We start from the raw sequence: 16,814 nt of genomic DNA, 5'->3' as shown, positions 1-16,814 counted from the left end.
TAGGCCCCATCACAGACCGTCAATGGGCTTCCAGGCCAAACAAGCCGAAAGCCTCCTAGCAGGGAAGCAAGACAGCCTTCCATCATCAGACATCCTCAGGTGGGATCCCGGTTCCTAAATTTGGTTCCTAATAACCCCTTGAGGATGATGCCTGTTGGGGATTTTTAAGCCATCCTCCACCCCATGTTAAGTGTTTATCCACCTGCACCACCTGGAGGATCAGACGACCAGCTATATCACTTGGCAGGATTCTGCAGAACCCCGAGTATCCCAGGGCGCAAAGGAACAACTTTTAACCGCACCCTGTGCAGCGGCTCTCTGGCCCAGGTGGGGAACCACAGCCAGCTGGTGGCTCTGCTCTCCTCACTAAATAGTTAGCCAAGCAGGCCCGCGAACAAGCCCAGAAGATCCCACCACAGACACCTCCACCTCCAGCCCTCCACACGACCTCTGCAGGTGCTTACCCACTTCCAATTGTCAGCGAAGAGCTCAATCTCGGGTCTCTATTCAGCGCCGAACGAAGCCCAGCGCATAGCATCCTGGGAAATGTAGTCCCGGGCACGTCCGGGGGTCGCCGGCTCCGCCCCTGAGACACCTCCCCCCGCTCCAGGAGGGATTATTCTGCCTCGGCCGGCTGCAGCCAGAGCTGCGGTCCGAGTGTGGAGACGAGGCAGTCCCCTGGGGAGGATTCGGGGTACCCTCCCGGGTCCGAGGGAAGTGAGGGAACTACACTTCCCAGGCTGCCCTGCGCGGAGCCGGAGCTTGCAGCCTCGCTTTGCGTGACCGCGGCAGGTTGGTCCTAGAGCAGATGAGCGCAGAATATTTAGGCGAAAGCGCGAGGAGGGGGGAGCGCGGGGCAGGAGGAGTATCTCGGCCGAGAAAATTATGCATGCGTTAGGGAAGCTCTGAGAGAATGGCTGTGGAAGGTAAGGGACGCTTGGGCATTTTGAGCTCCCTCTTAACCCGCGCACCCCAATACACACATCCCTGATGAATCTTGGGGAACGTGGGGAGGAGAGGAAAGAGGGTGGTGGCGAGCGGGCCCTTTCTTCCTACACCTCTTGGCACTCACCTGAGCCACGGAAGGCCAGTAGGCGCTTTCTTCAGTTGCTTTGGAAAGACATGTAGGTGCGCAGGACTTTGTGGTTGGAGGCGAAGAGTACCCCTAATGCGACACGGTGTACTGGAAATGGGGGGAAAGCCGGAGAGACCGGCACGAGGTCTCAGCCCGGAGGTGCCCCTTTCGCTATCCCCTTTAACCGAGGCCGGCTGGGTGGCCCCGGGGGCTGGGGATGCTCGTTTTGCCCCCCACACGTGGGAGAGGACCCTGGCCAGGTGCGTCATCGGGAAGCATGGCCCTCGATTGGGTCCAGGGCCCCTATCGTGCGCACCCGGCGGCGGTGGCAGCAGATGTACTCAGAGGGTGGAGGTGTCCCTACACCTGTCTCTGTTTATACGACCATCCCGGGGTTAGCAAAGTTTATAGAAAAGAAATGGAATCAGCCAGGAATAAAAAAGAACAACCAGTCTCTTCCATGTGGGTGAATTCTTTTCTTCGAAGACCACCTTCCTCTTTTCTAGTATAATTATGGCCTCTGGCTTTGCAGTTTTGGCTCTACAATACTGTCTCCTCTGAACCTCCGGGATGAAAGCAGGGGCAGGAGGTTTGTGAGGGATCCCGAGTCTTCCTTTCAGATTCTCTTCCCTTGGAACACAGACTTTTTTTTGTGGAGGGTAGTTTATGGGGAGAAATATGTGGACCAGATGTGTTTGCGGTGTCAAATTAGAGGTCAAACTGTGCCTGAACGATAAAATGCGGTAATCATGGGACTGAAGGAGAGCCTACAGTTCCCTGCAGAGTTATCCTGAGTGTGGCTCAGGTAAGAGGGGAACTGGGGTAGGAAAAAGAGGGCATGCCTGCCAGTGCATCTGGCTCCTTGCCAAGGGGAAATGAGTCTGTTCCTTGTAGGCTAGAGGCAAGAGGGAACCACAAGGCTTGCTTCCCTCTCCCCTCCCTGCCCCAGGAGAGAGCAATTGAACTACTCTGACTCCTGCTCTCATTATAATTACTTAACCGTCTGAAGTAGCAACAACCCAGTTCTTCTGCTCAGTACCTTAACTCAAAAAACTATTGCCTTTGGGCTGAGATTCAGAGTGCCCCAGCTGGCTACTTTTAGTTATCTATATTATATTCACATCTATGGTTTTTATATTACATCTCTAACATACATGGCTTTGGAAAAAAAATAGCCAAAGATGTTTCTAAGTGTTCTGTACTGTGCAAACGTAATAATAAGGTGAGAATCTGGCTTTCTGCATCGTTACAGTTGATTGTAAGTGAAACAAGACTTCAGATGAGCAAAAAAAGATAAAGTTCCTCCTGAGCTTCAGGCCAAGGTTAGGTTGACCTGGCACCCCTTCTTGCCTCACCCTTCAGATGACCTTGGTTATTCTCTTTTTCTCTGCACTTTTCTGTGTTTCCAAGTGAGGGACACTCCCACTGGTTGCCAGTCCGCAGTGTATTTGAAAATAATTTCCTGTTCACTGTAAGAAGTATAAAATTAGTCATATTTCTCGTCTGATGAGTTATACCAGCAGTCAGACCTTGCGAGAAAACAAGAACTTTGGAATGAACTACACGTAGACTGCAGAGACTTATTTTATTTTCTAGAGATTTTTTGGTTCAAGTGCTTGTCTAGTAAACAGGAGATCCCAAGTTTGAATCACAATGAAGTCTCAACTTGAGGACTGAAGGAAGTCATTTAAACTTCAGCTGCAAAGAGGATTCCCTAGCTCTGTTTTTGCAAAGGCAGTTTGCTCAGCCTAGTGGGCGCTTCTTGGCTACTCTCACTTGATCTTTCAAAAGGCTCAGGGAAAACTTCTCTTCCTCTGGGAGCCTGTCTCAACCCTTTGTTCCCTCTGCCTTCCCAGCTCTCTGCCCTGGTCTGTGGGAGGTGCCTTCTGCACTAAGCTTCCCTAGTACCTGTGCTTACACCTATTTTAACATTTCCATACTCAATCTCTCACTAGACTATAAGACAGTAACCCCTTCGGGGTTGGGACCTTGTACTTTTTGACTTTATATTCTCAGCCCATAGCACAGTACTTGACCCAGAGTAGGTTCTCAGTAAATGCTTATGGAATGTATGGGAAATAAATTCATGGCCACTTTTGTAACTGACTCCGTAAGTGTGCATGGGGCTTTCTTAGGAGCCCAAGCGCCATAAAATAAGGGACTTCTGAGAGATTTGAAGGTAAGGGAAATTTTTAAAGGAAGTGCCCCTCTCTTCAGTCTTTTGTCCTGATGCTCAAAGAATCTTCTAGAGCAGTGGTTCTCATCCAAGGGGTAACAGTCCTCCAAGTGTGTGATTGGGATATGTTGGGTCTGCTGTTGGTATTTTTTTTGTCCATGGGCCAGGGATGCTATATGTCCCTCAGTGCATGGCCATCCCATACAAAGTTCACAACCCAAAACCAAGTAACAGCCAGTGTCCCTAGGTTCATTGAGAAACACTGATTCAGAGGAGGAATTTGGCCAGAGGAAGTGGAATAGGACGTGTTACTTAACATCTGAACTTTAGTTTCTGCATCTGGGGAAAAGGGTACACTACTGTTTACTTCCTAGAAAAGTTGGGAGGATTTAATAAAGGAGAGGGCTTATGGAGGGTGCTTTGAACATAGATCCTCAGTAAATGTTTTTTGTACTCCCATCCTTCTTAACAAAACAAAACAAAGAAAAGCTTTACTGTTTGGCATGTTTTGTATCCTGAATTTTCACTTATTCGTACAAACCTAATTAGTAGCAAAGTAGAAGGTTTTTTTATCATGTGTAACCTGTTTAAGTAAGCTTGACTTTGTGTTAAGTGTAAAGTGCTAAAAGTAGTAAAAGTGTTAAGAATAGGGAGCTCATTCATTTTGCTGAACCCTTAGCCTTGAGTTTAAGATGATAAAGAGGTGCCCTTTGTTTTATGGCTACCCTGGGTTATGTTTTCTTCTCTGAATTTAATTACAGTATCTTGTTTCTATTCCTTAGTGTGGTGGCGACCCATGCCTCGCATTTACAGGCAGCTGGGCAACTTAGGGTTATGCTTTCCAGCCATAGAGTACATGGTCTGCATTTAGGTTGGGATTATGTTTACATCCATTGTCTTTTTAAAAAAAAATTGTATTTTAGTAAATTACCCTAAATAACTGGAAAAATTAGGGCCACTACAGAGAGGTAGCATGCAGAAACCAAAAAGTAATCCGTTCTCCATGGACAGACTGTGTAGATGATTGTGTCCATGAGGTGATGTTTAACAGAAATGGATTGCATTATTACACAGGGAGAGGAAAAAAGTGGACTCATCAGGGACAGTATTGTATTCATCTCTGTATTCCAAGGTTGGTGCTTGGCACTTAAAGGACTGCAGTAATTGTTTCATGAATGGAGTATAAATGCGCTGAAGCAAGAGAAGGGTATTCCTACTCCTTGTTCATATTTCCTTCCTTTCTTGCTTCATCCTCAGAGCTGCATAAGCAAAGTGGGGTGGATAAACTTTTGTGTGTAGTGCTTCTATTTCAGATCTAATAGACTCTTATGTGGCATAAAAATGATTTCCAATATTCAGCACTCCCCATCCCCAAAGATTTCAAATGGAAGGCAGTATGCTCCAGATGACATATCTGTGTTAAGGAATCTGAACTTCCCATCCTAAATGAACACATTGGCTATCAAATGGCCTCAAAGTCATTCAAGGCTCAGGTTTTAGAATTTTTCTCCTGTAAAAGAAAAAAAAAAACTGCCCATCACCAAGTTATTGTAAGGATACATAATAGCAGCTGGGAGAAAGGGCAAATGAGCTAGTCAGACAAGCATAGCAAAGAGAAGGAGTCATCAGTGAAGCCTCTCTACCCCATTTGAATTCAGAACTGAGTCACAGAGACTCATGATGGGAGATACAAGTGTCCTCTTTATTACAAACCTCCATACCTCCATGGGTTTTTGTTTTTGGTGGGGTTTTGTTTGGTTTGGTTTGGTTTTTTTGTGTGTGTTTTGGTTTGTTGTTTGGCTTTGGGTTAGATGATAAAGTAGACTTGTTAATATTGCACCCAAGCAGAGCACTTGTCCCTCCTAGGAGTTGCTGCCCCTGTAACAGCCTAGGGAGCCCAGAGAACATAGGCTCCTGCAGCAGGCAGATGGGACTCCAAGGGAAGAAGAGAGGCAGGAGACACGTGTGCTTTGTTCCCTCTCCTAGACTTGAATGTCGGTAGGTGTCTCCTCTTCTGAATCTAATTACCCCTGAGAGAGTGGGGAGAGACCGAAGTGTCCTCACGGATTTCCCCTCCTGTGAAGCCTGAAGCAAGGAGGGCTGTCAGAGCTAGCCCACCGACATTTTTCTAACTGCGATTCCTTCTTGAAAACATCGAGTGTAATCACCTCTTGTACTTGGTGGTGCTGGTGCTCGGTGCAGGTAGGCACTGTGTCTTAGGCCAGGCCCGTGGTAGACCCTTTATGAAGCTTGTTGAATGAATGAGAAGACAATTAATGGGAGATGATGGATGATTCTGATTCCTCCAGTAGCCCCTTAGACCCCTGAGAGAACTCCCACCTGTGTTCACCCCCACAGAGTAGGAGCCGTAGAAGCAGTGGGAGTGTAGACTAGTTTCCCTAACGGGATCTTACCTGTGCATTAGGATGTTCTTGTTCAACTAGCTGCTGCCCCATTTTGTTCCACTTCAACTTATCACCGAGGGGTCTTTTTTCCTTCTTTCCCCCACCCTAAACTTAATTTTGTTCTCTAGCGCATAAGATTTGACTTTTCTGTACCAGCAGCTTCTATGAATCACTTTAAGACCTGAGAGTAGTGATTAGAAGCCCAACATGGAAAATTCCTATCCAGTGTGAGAAGTGGGGCCTCAAACCCTGCCTCCATGCTTGCTGGGGGTGGTTCCTGCCACTCCCATCACTTCTTGGGGACCTCTCAGCCAGTTCAGACAGGGAGGGCTTCAGTTTAATCCTACTCTTGCATTGCCTGGCCCAGCCCTTTCTTCTGTCTTGCTGTATGTACTCTTAAGCCAGAAGAAACAAGTGCTGGCGCTCATAATGGGAGATTGCCCAGGACTTGCTGCGGTCACTGTGTTCTGTTAGGCTGAGTCATGGTAGATGCTGTGGTGACCTGCGCAGGAGGGGCAGCCCGGGATCCGAAGCCGGTGCTTGAACTCCAGGGAGGGTCCCATATCATGCATTTAGTTAGGAGAAGGGCAGGGGATTGCAAACCCTTTCCCTGGCATTCATATAGGTTTTGTATTTTCTGCTCATAGGCAATAGAACACAGCCTGTGTTCAGGGAACTCTACTAGATTTGTAGGCGGAGGGGAGAGTCTAATAAAGAAGGGACCTTAGCCCATTCTGTACCTCCCCATCATCACTTTGCTGAAGGAGACCAAGGAGCAGATTAGGTGGAATGATCTAAGTGCTAAGTAAAAGTACAAGCAACATTACATGGGAGGTCTGAGAACAAATGGAGCATTTAGTTCTGAGCTGGATGGGATAGCCTAACCAAGGGAGGAGCATTCGCGTGAGCTTTGGTCCAGGATAATGATGGGTGGGGCATGGCAGAAAGGGCATGAAACAGTGGTGTATGTAGAGTATGTTCTACTTAATGGATTTTTTTCCCCAAAGTCTCAGTGTTGTGGTTGTTTAGCCCTTTACGGGCAGGAAAGTGAATGGGGATGCTACCCTAAGTCACGTCTGGTACATTCCTTTTCCTGCGGGCTCTATTATCTGCTTGGCCAAACCTTCAGCACTCCCTGCAGTCCAGTTGGATCTTGCATACAGTCCTTTTGAAACCACAGGAGGAAGCAAGGAAAGCAGCTCTCTTGTAAATCAAGCTGATTTCTCCCCAATTTTCTGAAGTAGAATGTGGCAGCACTACCAGCTCTGAGCTGGCTCATGAGAGCAAACTTGGCTATATTTAGTCTGGTTTTTCTAAAGTGTGGGTGCAAGAAGCTGCAGGCACAGCTTGCCTCCCCAAGTGAAGAGCACGAAGGGGTGGCAGCTGTTGGGTGACAGGGGCGGCTACCTCCCTGCCTTCAGACTTTTTCCAAGGGCACTGAGGCTGGGAGGAGCCAGATGCCAAGTTCAGCTCTTTGCTCCTCAGCTGCCCATGCTGCTGTGTTTGGTGGTATTTCGTCCAGGAAACTCCCAAGTCTTCAGTGATTTGACAGGTGTTTGTGGACTGATCATGGGGTGTGAAGCCTCAAGCTATACTTCACCTGGAGAGCTGGGGCCAGAACGGGCTCAGGCCTGCTTGTGTCTCATGGTGAGGGCTGTAGCTGTCTTTAAATGTACAAGCTCTGCAGCTAGACTGGGTGGGAACCCCAGCTCTGCTGACGACCTGCTGTGTGGGCCTGGGTAATTCACTGAACAGCTCTGAGACTTCTTATTTAGCAAACGAGAATATCAATAGTAATGATCTCATAGACATGTAGAGGGCCAATTCTGGCCGATTCTGGTAGTTCTCAATAAACACTCAGTAAATGTTAGACAACATTTGGGAGACAAACCATACGAGACTCTTAATCTCAGGAAACAAACTGAGGATTGCTGGAGTGGAGGGGGTGGGAGAGATGGGGTGGCTGGGTGATGGACATTGGGGAGGGAGGTATGTGCTATGGTGAGCGCTGTGAATTGTCTAAGGCTGATGAATCACAGACATGTATCCCTGAAACAAATAATACATTATGTTAATTAAAAAAAAACCATATAAGCCATTTTTATGGCCACATAATGTAGTGTCTGGCATAGTAGTAGGTGCTCCGTGAAGGAATGTAGGTTCTCAGAGTTGGGTAAGACCAACAAAATGTAATTGGTAAAATATGAAGCATCTTCACTTTTAATGTATTATCCGATTCCCTGCAGTTATGAGGTAGAAGAGGAAAGTAAAAGTTATAACAGTATATTCACTAAAGGTTCATCACTTAAATGATTCCCCCTCCCCACCCAAAATTTACTTGTCACTTAACACCTGCTCTTTTATCGGTGGGGCTGTCTAGTGGTCTGATAATCCCCCAGCCATACAATATGTAAATTGATTGCAAAGCAGAATTTCAGATCTTGCAAAAGAAGAAAAATTTTAAGCACTCTATAAAATTGACATTGGGTCAGAGCTGTATGATTCCATTAGTTTTCCAGAGACGATATGGCTGAGTTAGGCCAGATAACCATTAAAGAAGACCATAATCAACCTAACATGGTGACTTGATAGGCACCAAAGAACAATATTAGGATCATCTAAGGATTAAGAAGTCTTTGGTGAAAATTGATGCCCTAATATATTTTTTTGGGGAAAAAAAAAGAGGTGTCTATATAAATAGGCTATAAAGAGTCAAATGTAAAATGAAAAATGTTTTGTCCAGCTGATATAAATCTTGTAGAAGCTACATAACAAAAAATGGATTCTTTTTGTCTAAGAATTAACACACATTTACAATCATAATCTAAATTTGGTTAAATTGATTAAAAAAAAACACTCAGGTTCTCCTGAGATAAAATATTTAAACTATTTCATGGTTTTGAAACTTGAGTCCCTATTTCAAATGTTCTCTTTGTTCTAGATTAGTAGGTTAAGAAACTTAAAATTTGAGTTATTTAGGTCATTTACATACCATAAAATGCACCTTTTGTAGTTCTTTGAGTTTTGACAAATATAATGTATTCAGTCTTATAATCATCACTAACATCAAATTTACTTCCTACACCCCAAAATGTTTCCTTGTGCCTCTTTGTAGTTACCCTTCACCAACATCGGAGTTCCATCCTTGCGCTCCTGCATTTTTGGGAATGTCATGTAAATAATATACTATGTTGCCATTCAAGTCTGGCTGCTTTCATTTAGTGTAATGCACTTGAAGTTCACCCATATTGTTGCATGTATCCACCCAGTCCTTTTCATTACTGAGTGATATTCCACTGAATGGACATACCACCATTCATCTATTCACCAGTTGAAGTACATTTGGGTTGTTTCCAGTTTTTGGTAAATGTGAATAACCACTGTAAATAGTTTTTGTGTGAATGTAAGTTTCTCTTGTATAAAGAGGTAGGAGTGAGGTTTTTGAGTCCTATAGTAAATGTGTTTTAACTTTATAAGGAATGGCCAAGCTGTATTTTAGAGATCCTATGCCTCACATGTACTATTGTGCCAAATTTTCCTCAATTTGGATTTTCTCTGTATTGACAAATCATTGATAATGAGGCTTTCACAAAAATAAGGGAATTGCATTAAGGGGTAGAGTTTAGGCATTTGGATAGGATTAGGAGGGAGCAGCTTTCCTGAGGTGGGCTCTTTGTGCTACATTATACAAGAGTATAGTATGGCTATGGCAAATATACACCCTTGGTTTTGACGTTACTCCAGATCTCAAGCATGGATATAGCCTAGAAATGCCACTGGTTTTGCATCCAAGAAAAAGCTGTTAACAAATTCTTATGTTACTTACTATAAAAGGGACTTTTATCAAGCTCTGGATATTGAGTCATTGTTGTCAAATGAGGAAAGAAACCTAGATGAGGAAAGGCTTACCTTGGATAAAGATAGACAAGAGCATGAGGACAGGAAAGGGAAGACCATGTTTGAATCCACAGAAGAGGAGCTTAACTGGAGTGGGGAACAAACTTACCTGTCCCTGAAAGGAGTTGGCCTTATTTGCCAAGGGGAGTCATGAACTCCGTTTTGTTAGGTTGGTTGACTGTTTCTAGTGTGATTTAAATTTTGGGAATGGCAGGGGCCAGGGGCTGGTTTTGCAGCTGTGTGCCATTCTGATTTAGAATTGGGTCTTTCATCAGCTGTTCCTTTATGTAGTGGGAGCGGTGCTTGTTTCATGTGCAAAGACCACATTTTACCTGGCCTCAAACTGAGTATAAGTCCTGATGGCAGAATTGTTTCCAAGCACAAACGGTAGTCTTAGAGGTATAATTTGGATGCTAACACACTAGGATTTCCACTAGGATTTTTCCACTGGTCCATGTAACTTTGGCATAGAATACTTGAATCTGGGATTGCTACAGAATTCCTGTATGCATGTGCATTACATGGAGGTGAGTATATTATTAACCAGACTTCAGTAGATGTACTTTGCACTTGATTTTTTCTCAAGTTTGTATTGCCCCCTTGATGACCAGCTATTTATAGGTGTAGGAGAGAGCAACCAGTCACCAAGAAGTAGGGGTGGGGCATCCCAGCTCTTGGTCTTGGCTGAGTCAGTAGATGTGTGTCAGAGCCTTGTGATGCCCAAGCTCTTGCTTTCTCTTTTTTCTGTTTTCTGAGAAAAATTAGCTTTTTTTATGTTGGGGTCCTTAATAAATACTTCTGTGTGGATAAACTGGGATCGACAGTTTGTGTTGGAGTCATCAAGGAAGTTTGTGGGGGTAGAACATTTACTTCAGTAGCTTAGAATATTTTTTATATTCACAAATATTTTTCAAGCACTTCCTAATGGTTGAGTTTAACAGCCCTAATATATGGCTGGGTAAGCCTACGAAAAGCAGGTGTGCTGGACCTTGACCTCTTTTTAGGTCTGTCTTTAATAATAAAATTTTCCTGGGACACTTCATGACACCCACATTCCTAATCCCCTCCCTTGGGTGTGTTGTTGTTTTGGTAAATCAGAAGTGAGGCCCTTAATCTAACATGATTCCTGAGTCATTCTTATTAAACACATTTGGGAGACACTGATAGAGGGGCAGGGTTCCTGATTTCTTCTTAAGATCTTAGATTATTAATCCCTTTACAACTATGTACAATTTGTGTATGGACATCATGTGTATTTTTCACTGGGAGAAAGACTGGGGCTTTCATCCTGTTCTCACAAGCCCTCTGAGAACATGCATTTGACTTTTTTCTGCTACATCTTCAGTGCCTACAGCTCTGACACAACAAAGGCACACAGTTGCAGAGAAAACAAGATAACTAATGTTATTTTGTGCCTACTCTGAGCCAGGTTCTTGGTGTCCATTCTAAACATTAGTTTTCATAATGCAGTGGGATGGGTGGTTTTCCCATCCAATAGTTGAAGGACTTTAGGTCCAGAGAAGATATGTAATTTCCGCCAGGCCACACAGCTAATTTGTGGTAGAACCAGGCTTTCTTGCCAAATTTGCCGTATTCCAGAGTTCTTTTTCACTGTACTATGTTGCTTTCTGGTTTTGTTCTAGTTCCGTAGGTGGTTCCAGTTTACTAGCTCTCTCATGGAAATGTTCATGATTTAAGGAAAAACAACATTATGGTAAAATAAATATTGCTTATTTGGGCTCTACAATAGGAAAAACTCAGGTTTTGGGATCAAATCAGTAATAAGGTGTTTATCTTGATATTGCTTTGCACAGTTTTGCTTCTTTCCTTGTAAGGAGCCCCAGGTCTTCAGGTTTTTATTGTTGCTGTTTCCCCATGCTGCCTTCCAAGTTCACTTGCATGCCTAGCACAAATGAGTGTAAATTTCTACTTGATTTGGACAAGAACTATTCACTGTGCACCCGTGATAGGCTTAGCAGTATGAAAGGCACTGGGCAATGTAAAAGAATCTAAGGCTGTGAACCTTACCATCGTGAGACTTACAGTCAGGTCAGAGATTGTGAAGGTATCCCAGTAGAAAAGGTGCAGGCGTGGCCAGGACCTGTGAGCAGGGTAGGCTGTGTGGGGGCTCTGAGCTCCTAATCAGGGAGCTGCCACTCCCACAGCAATGACCCACCCACTGCCCTGGACTCCCCAGGAGAAGTCCTCATAGTTTTAAAGAGAAGAGTGAATGAACTGCTATAGACAGCTTGGTCATAACCTGGAGAAATGGAAAAAAAACAAGCTGAAGTAATAAGAGCAAAGGAAGAGATGTGAGAAATATTCACAGGGGGAAAGGAAGCTAGGGTTTGGGATTGTTTCCTTCTTTGGGGCACACTTCTCTGGTATATTGCAGAAACATCAATTTTGACCTTTCTCGTGTATGGTAAATGGGGTAGGATACTCAACAGTCTATGGAGTATAATAATGTGGTTATAAATTTAAAAAGATGAACTCTATTTGTTTTATTTGGTAGCTTTCCCCAGTCTGAAATAATAAATTACCTTAGAAAACAGGAAAATGCATGGGAGGATTGCCTGGTAGGGTGTGGCAGACATGTAATTGCTCCTGACTCTTCACCACTGCAATAAAATAAAGTCCAAACTCCTTAGCAGCCAGAGCCCTTCCTGGACTGCTAGGGCCTTCCTGCTCCAGGCCGATTTCCCTCCCCTTTTCCTTAGGAATCTGCCCTGATAGTCCCTGGAGCTCAGGGATCAGCTGTTTGCTGGCTTGTGGTGCATCTTGAATCCTTCCCCACCCTATCTTTATATTCTTCTCCCACCTCAAATGCCTTTCTCCCACGGGTTCATGTGGTGTCCTTCTCCCATCCTTCCATGCATGTGTGGGTGAGAGATGGAGATCTTCCTGTATGAGAGGAGTGTGTCTGCCAGGCAATTACAGTGTGGAAGGGGTAGGACGAGGAAGCTGAAGGAGACCGGGAGAAGCAGTCAGTGGTAGTGGGACTCCATGTCAGAATGGAGTGTGCCAGCATCATGCCAGCAAGGTGCATGCTGGGAAGTGTCCATGGGTTTGGCAAGTAGTAAGAGCTATTCTAATGAAATGGGGAAGCAAATCCACATTATAATAATTCAAGGATTAAATGGGTGATGAGGACACTACTCTTGATGCAAATGTGTTGAAGTGGAATGAAGGGAGAAATAGTTCTATCAAGAGAGCGATCGAGATTAAAGGAGTTGTCAACATGGTGAGAAGACGTAAGGAGGAAGATGGAGGCCCTGACCTAGATGGGAAACAAATTCAAAGGAAGCTTTTTTCTTTTTTTTAAAGCTAGGAATATTTGAGAGTTTGTAGGTGATGTGTGTGAACTGACCCAGTGGAAAGAGAGAATTTGAAGATACAAAGAAGGGAAAACTGGTAGAGCAAGGACCATCGGGAGTTTAGATGTATTACCTCTTGGGGAAGGTATTGTCTTTTTCTGGGAGGGATGGGTGGTGCCTGGTGCAAATGAGTGTTCTAACTAAAATATCAAACTATTGAGAAATACTAATACCATGTACTAGGCACTGTCTTATCTGCTTATCCTATATTAACTCACACCTTCACATCAGTCCTGTATAGTAGGTACCAGGATCATCTCCATTTATAAATAATGAAAGGGGCACAGAGAGGTTAAGTAACTTGCCCATGGTCACTCAGGTAGTAAGTAGTAGAGCTGGAATTTGATAAAAACGGAAGATGTCTGTCCATTTTCCTAGTGAGGAAACTTTGGGTAATACTGGATTGAGACCTTATCATCCTTAGAATTCCCTTTAAAAATGAGGCTATTAAAGGATGACTTTTAAGAACCTATGGGCCATTGCCATTTTCTTGTGAATTCGTTTTGTAGTAACTCCAGGTCGGACGGGTATGGAATAGGACTTGGAATTCACAAATGTTGGAGGAGGGTATAATTTTCAGAACAGGAGTCCTTTTTCTGGAGAGGTTAGGCCTTGGTGGGTGTTTGCCTGCGGAGCAGGGGTTGGGTGCACAGGCCAACCAGCAGGTACCGCGAGGGCGCTCTGATCCTACAACCTAGGTTTGGGGTTTCAGGAAAACAGTAGGGGCAATGTCAGGAAAAGTGAAAAACGTACTGAAAATAAACTTGGCCAGTTTCACAGTTTTGCCAAGATAAGAACATGCTCCCTCTTTCCTTCTATCTCCTGCCCCCTTCCTGCTTTTAAAGCTTTAAGATTTAGGTTTCCAGGGTGCTGATGCCATCGTCCCCGATTCTAATGCTAATGGAGAGTGATTTTCTGGCTGATGCTTAGTTCTATTGCTGGCTAAGTGCCTCTGTACCACCCCATGCAACTCCTGCCTCCCTCTGACCTGCTTTGCCTGGCCGGAGTTTCTTAATTGCAACTCAATAGCTGGTACCTTTGGCACCCACGTGTTTGCTGGGGCTCACCCCAAGGCCATCATCATTGAAATCCTACCGCCTTGGCTTTACACCCGCACTCTGTGCTTTCCACAGTACAGTTTCTCATCTGAACAGATGATCCATTGGCAGCTGGAACAGACGCTCTTATTCCCATTTCATAAATAAGGATGTGAAAGTTCCCTCACCCGAGGTCACGTAACGTATTCGCGGCAAAGCTTAGATTTAGAAGCTGGTGTCTTGAGTCTTTTATGGCTTCTATTACTATTGCCATGATTGAAGGGGTGGCACAGTGCCTACTTTGAAGGGGTTTGCAAGTGGGATGTTCTACAAGGGATCATGAGTTTTTCTGAAATTACAGATGACATCAGCCAGAGTGGGGCCAGAGGTCCTATAGTTCTCTGGAGTCACCCAATCCTTAGCTCAGATAGTGAGAAGTTAAATTCTTTTTTTTTCCTCTCCCATTATTTTGTTGATTTGCCATAGCTATATCTTCTAAATAGCTATATTAAAGTAATATTTAAACATATTTTTTTCTGGGTATGAAAATCCTTCATAGTCACCATAGGCAAAAGAAACTAGGGATAACAATAGCTAACATTTATTAGGCACTCAGTGATATTAGCAGCTAGGGTTGGTCTTCAGCCAGAATACCCTGGTACAGCTACATTGGTTGTTGATAACCAATGACTTCTGATGGGTTGTAGTCCAGACCATACTGGTTGTTTGTTCTGCATATCCTACCTGTTCACCATCCCATGAGATGGTTCTTAATATTATCTCCATTTCCTCCATGAAACAGTCGAGGCCCAGAGAGCTTAAATAATTTCCTCAAGGTCACCAGCTGGTAAATGATAGAGTAAGAATACAAACCCAAGTTCAGGTGAGTGGGCAGAGGAAGAATACAAACCCAAGTTCAGGTGACTTCAGTGCCCACTCTGTTGCCACTAAAAATGTCAGCCCGTACACCACCCCATATTTCCTTCTGGGCTTTATATTAAGTAACTCATTATACCTGGTGTAACTTGTCATTCCAGCAAATCTCAATGGGTATTTAGTTGATAAAATATTAATGTGTTTGTATTTTGGTTTTGGTCACTGTGTAAGCATAATGAACAATCTCATTCACCGTAGATACAGCATTTAATGAGGCCCATGATGGGAGCTCTTGTGAGGGCAACAAATAACTGAGTTTCAGAAGGGTATCCTCTCTTTCTGTCCGTTCTGTCCCTATGACTTTTCAAGATCAGAGCCATAGAAAACGCCTACCTTTTTTTTTTATTATGTTATGTTAATCACCATACATTACATCATTAGTTTTTGATGTAGTGTTCCATGATTCATTGTTTGTGTATAACACCCAGTGCTCCATGCAGAACGTGCCCTCTTTAATACCCATCACCAGGCTAACCCATCCCTCCACCCCCCTCCCCTCTAGAACCCTCAGTTTGTTTCTTCAGAGTCCATCATCTCTCATGGTTCGTCTCCCCCTCTGATTTCCCCCCCTTCATTCTTCCCCTCCTGCTATCTTCTTCTTCTTTTTTTTTTTTTTTAACATATAATGTATTGTTTCAGAGGTACAGGTCTGTGACTCAACAGTCTTACACAATTCACAGTGCTCACCATAGCACATACCCTCCCCAATGTCTATCACCCAGCCACCCCATCTCTCCCACCCCCCACCACTCCAGCAACCCTCAGTTGTTTCCTGAAAAGCCTACCTTTTGTAAGAAAAGGTGTGTCTGTTGGATGGAATGAGAGGTCTGTGCAAGATGAGGATAGGATTCAAGTTAGTTGTAGAACTCACACCTGTCACACTTAAGCTATGTTCCTCTACCTTTATTACAGATTATTGATTATTCACGTGAACTACTTTTATTTGATTATTGCCATGACCTTCTCTTCTGATTTTTCAATATATTCTAACAAGGTTTTCTACCTACATTTTTTTTTTTTTTTTTAGTTTCATTTTGACTTCCTGTCCTGGTCTATCTAGTCTTTCTGTACTGTGTCCTTGATCTTTGTTAGTATGTGGAGTCTTCAGCCACCTTTATTAGTGTTTAAAATCTTTTAAGTTAACATTCAGAGACACTGCAATTCTTATATTCAGCCAATATTTATTTTTGACCTTGGTGTTAATCTTTTTAAATTAGGGTTTCATTTTTTAAGTGACAAAACATACTTTATATGAGTATTTTATTTTATAAATATTTTATATAAGAGTATAGACAGATAAATATCCTTTACCATTTAGTAAATGTTTGCTGCATACCAAGGATTGTTACTTCTAAACATTCTGTGTGATGCCTGCTACACCGTATTTATTCCCATTTTGCATATGAGGTAATAGGCTGTGGGCAATAAATTCCTGAGGCTACTTAGTGAAAGAAGTTGAGAGTGGAGCTTGTGTATATATGTAGAGTTGAAATTATCATAATAGTGGCTAAGTTTATTGAGTTCGTACTATATGCCAGGGAATATGACAAGTACTTTATAACTTAAAATTTAGATTTTATTATGTGAGCATAATATAAAAATCATTCTTTAAAAAATTGCTTTATATTGTTGTTACTGTTGGCTTAGTGTTCTCTAAACTTACCACTAATTTGAACCAGACGTTTCTGTTAAATCTCCTTCCAGTACATTCATGCAGTAGGTATTCTGTCAGTTTCCACTCACTGAAGAAAATTTCCCCCCAAATGCTGACTTGTTTCAAATAGGTCTCTAGACTTGATTCAGAGCTGTTGTGTTTGGACTGCCTTTCACCTCAGTCCTTCAGATGCATTTTTTTTGATGTCTGTGTTAGTTTCCCTCTTTTAGGACTCTGGGTCTTCATCCTACCTTGTT

The 16,814-nt window shown here is 43.6% G+C and overlaps 1 protein-coding gene and 1 long non-coding RNA gene across 13 annotated transcripts in view; one reads left to right on the top strand and one right to left on the bottom strand.

Annotated features, from left to right (window-relative positions):
• The window catches only part of LOC115945105 (uncharacterized), a 249,494-nt gene extending 248,720 nt beyond the window's left edge, over nt 1–774 (bottom strand). For all 3 annotated transcript variants that reach the window (XR_014144351.1, XR_014144353.1, XR_014144352.1), the window contains exon 1: nt 465–774. This is a non-coding gene — a long non-coding RNA (uncharacterized LOC115945105). The remainder of the gene's footprint in view (nt 1–464) is intronic.
• Nucleotides 775–786: 12 nt separating this feature from the next.
• Nucleotides 787–16,814, top strand: part of SAMD12 (sterile alpha motif domain containing 12) — a 385,968-nt gene continuing 369,940 nt past the window's right edge. For all 10 annotated transcript variants that reach the window (XR_014144350.1, XM_081816432.1, XM_081816429.1 and 7 more), the window contains exon 1: nt 787–926. Coding sequence is in view for 9 of the 10 variants with exons in the window: in XM_081816432.1 (XP_081672558.1) it covers nt 914–926 (13 nt within the window). In the remaining variant the exon portion in view is untranslated. The remainder of the gene's footprint in view (nt 927–16,814) is intronic.

The sequence above is a fragment of the Leptonychotes weddellii genome, chromosome 4 (assembly GCF_054177405.1).
Source record: "Leptonychotes weddellii isolate Sample4059 chromosome 4, ASM5417740v2, whole genome shotgun sequence".
NCBI classification, from domain to species: domain Eukaryota; kingdom Metazoa; phylum Chordata; class Mammalia; order Carnivora; family Phocidae; genus Leptonychotes; species Leptonychotes weddellii.
This window is presented reverse-complemented; position numbering and strand designations above follow the sequence as displayed.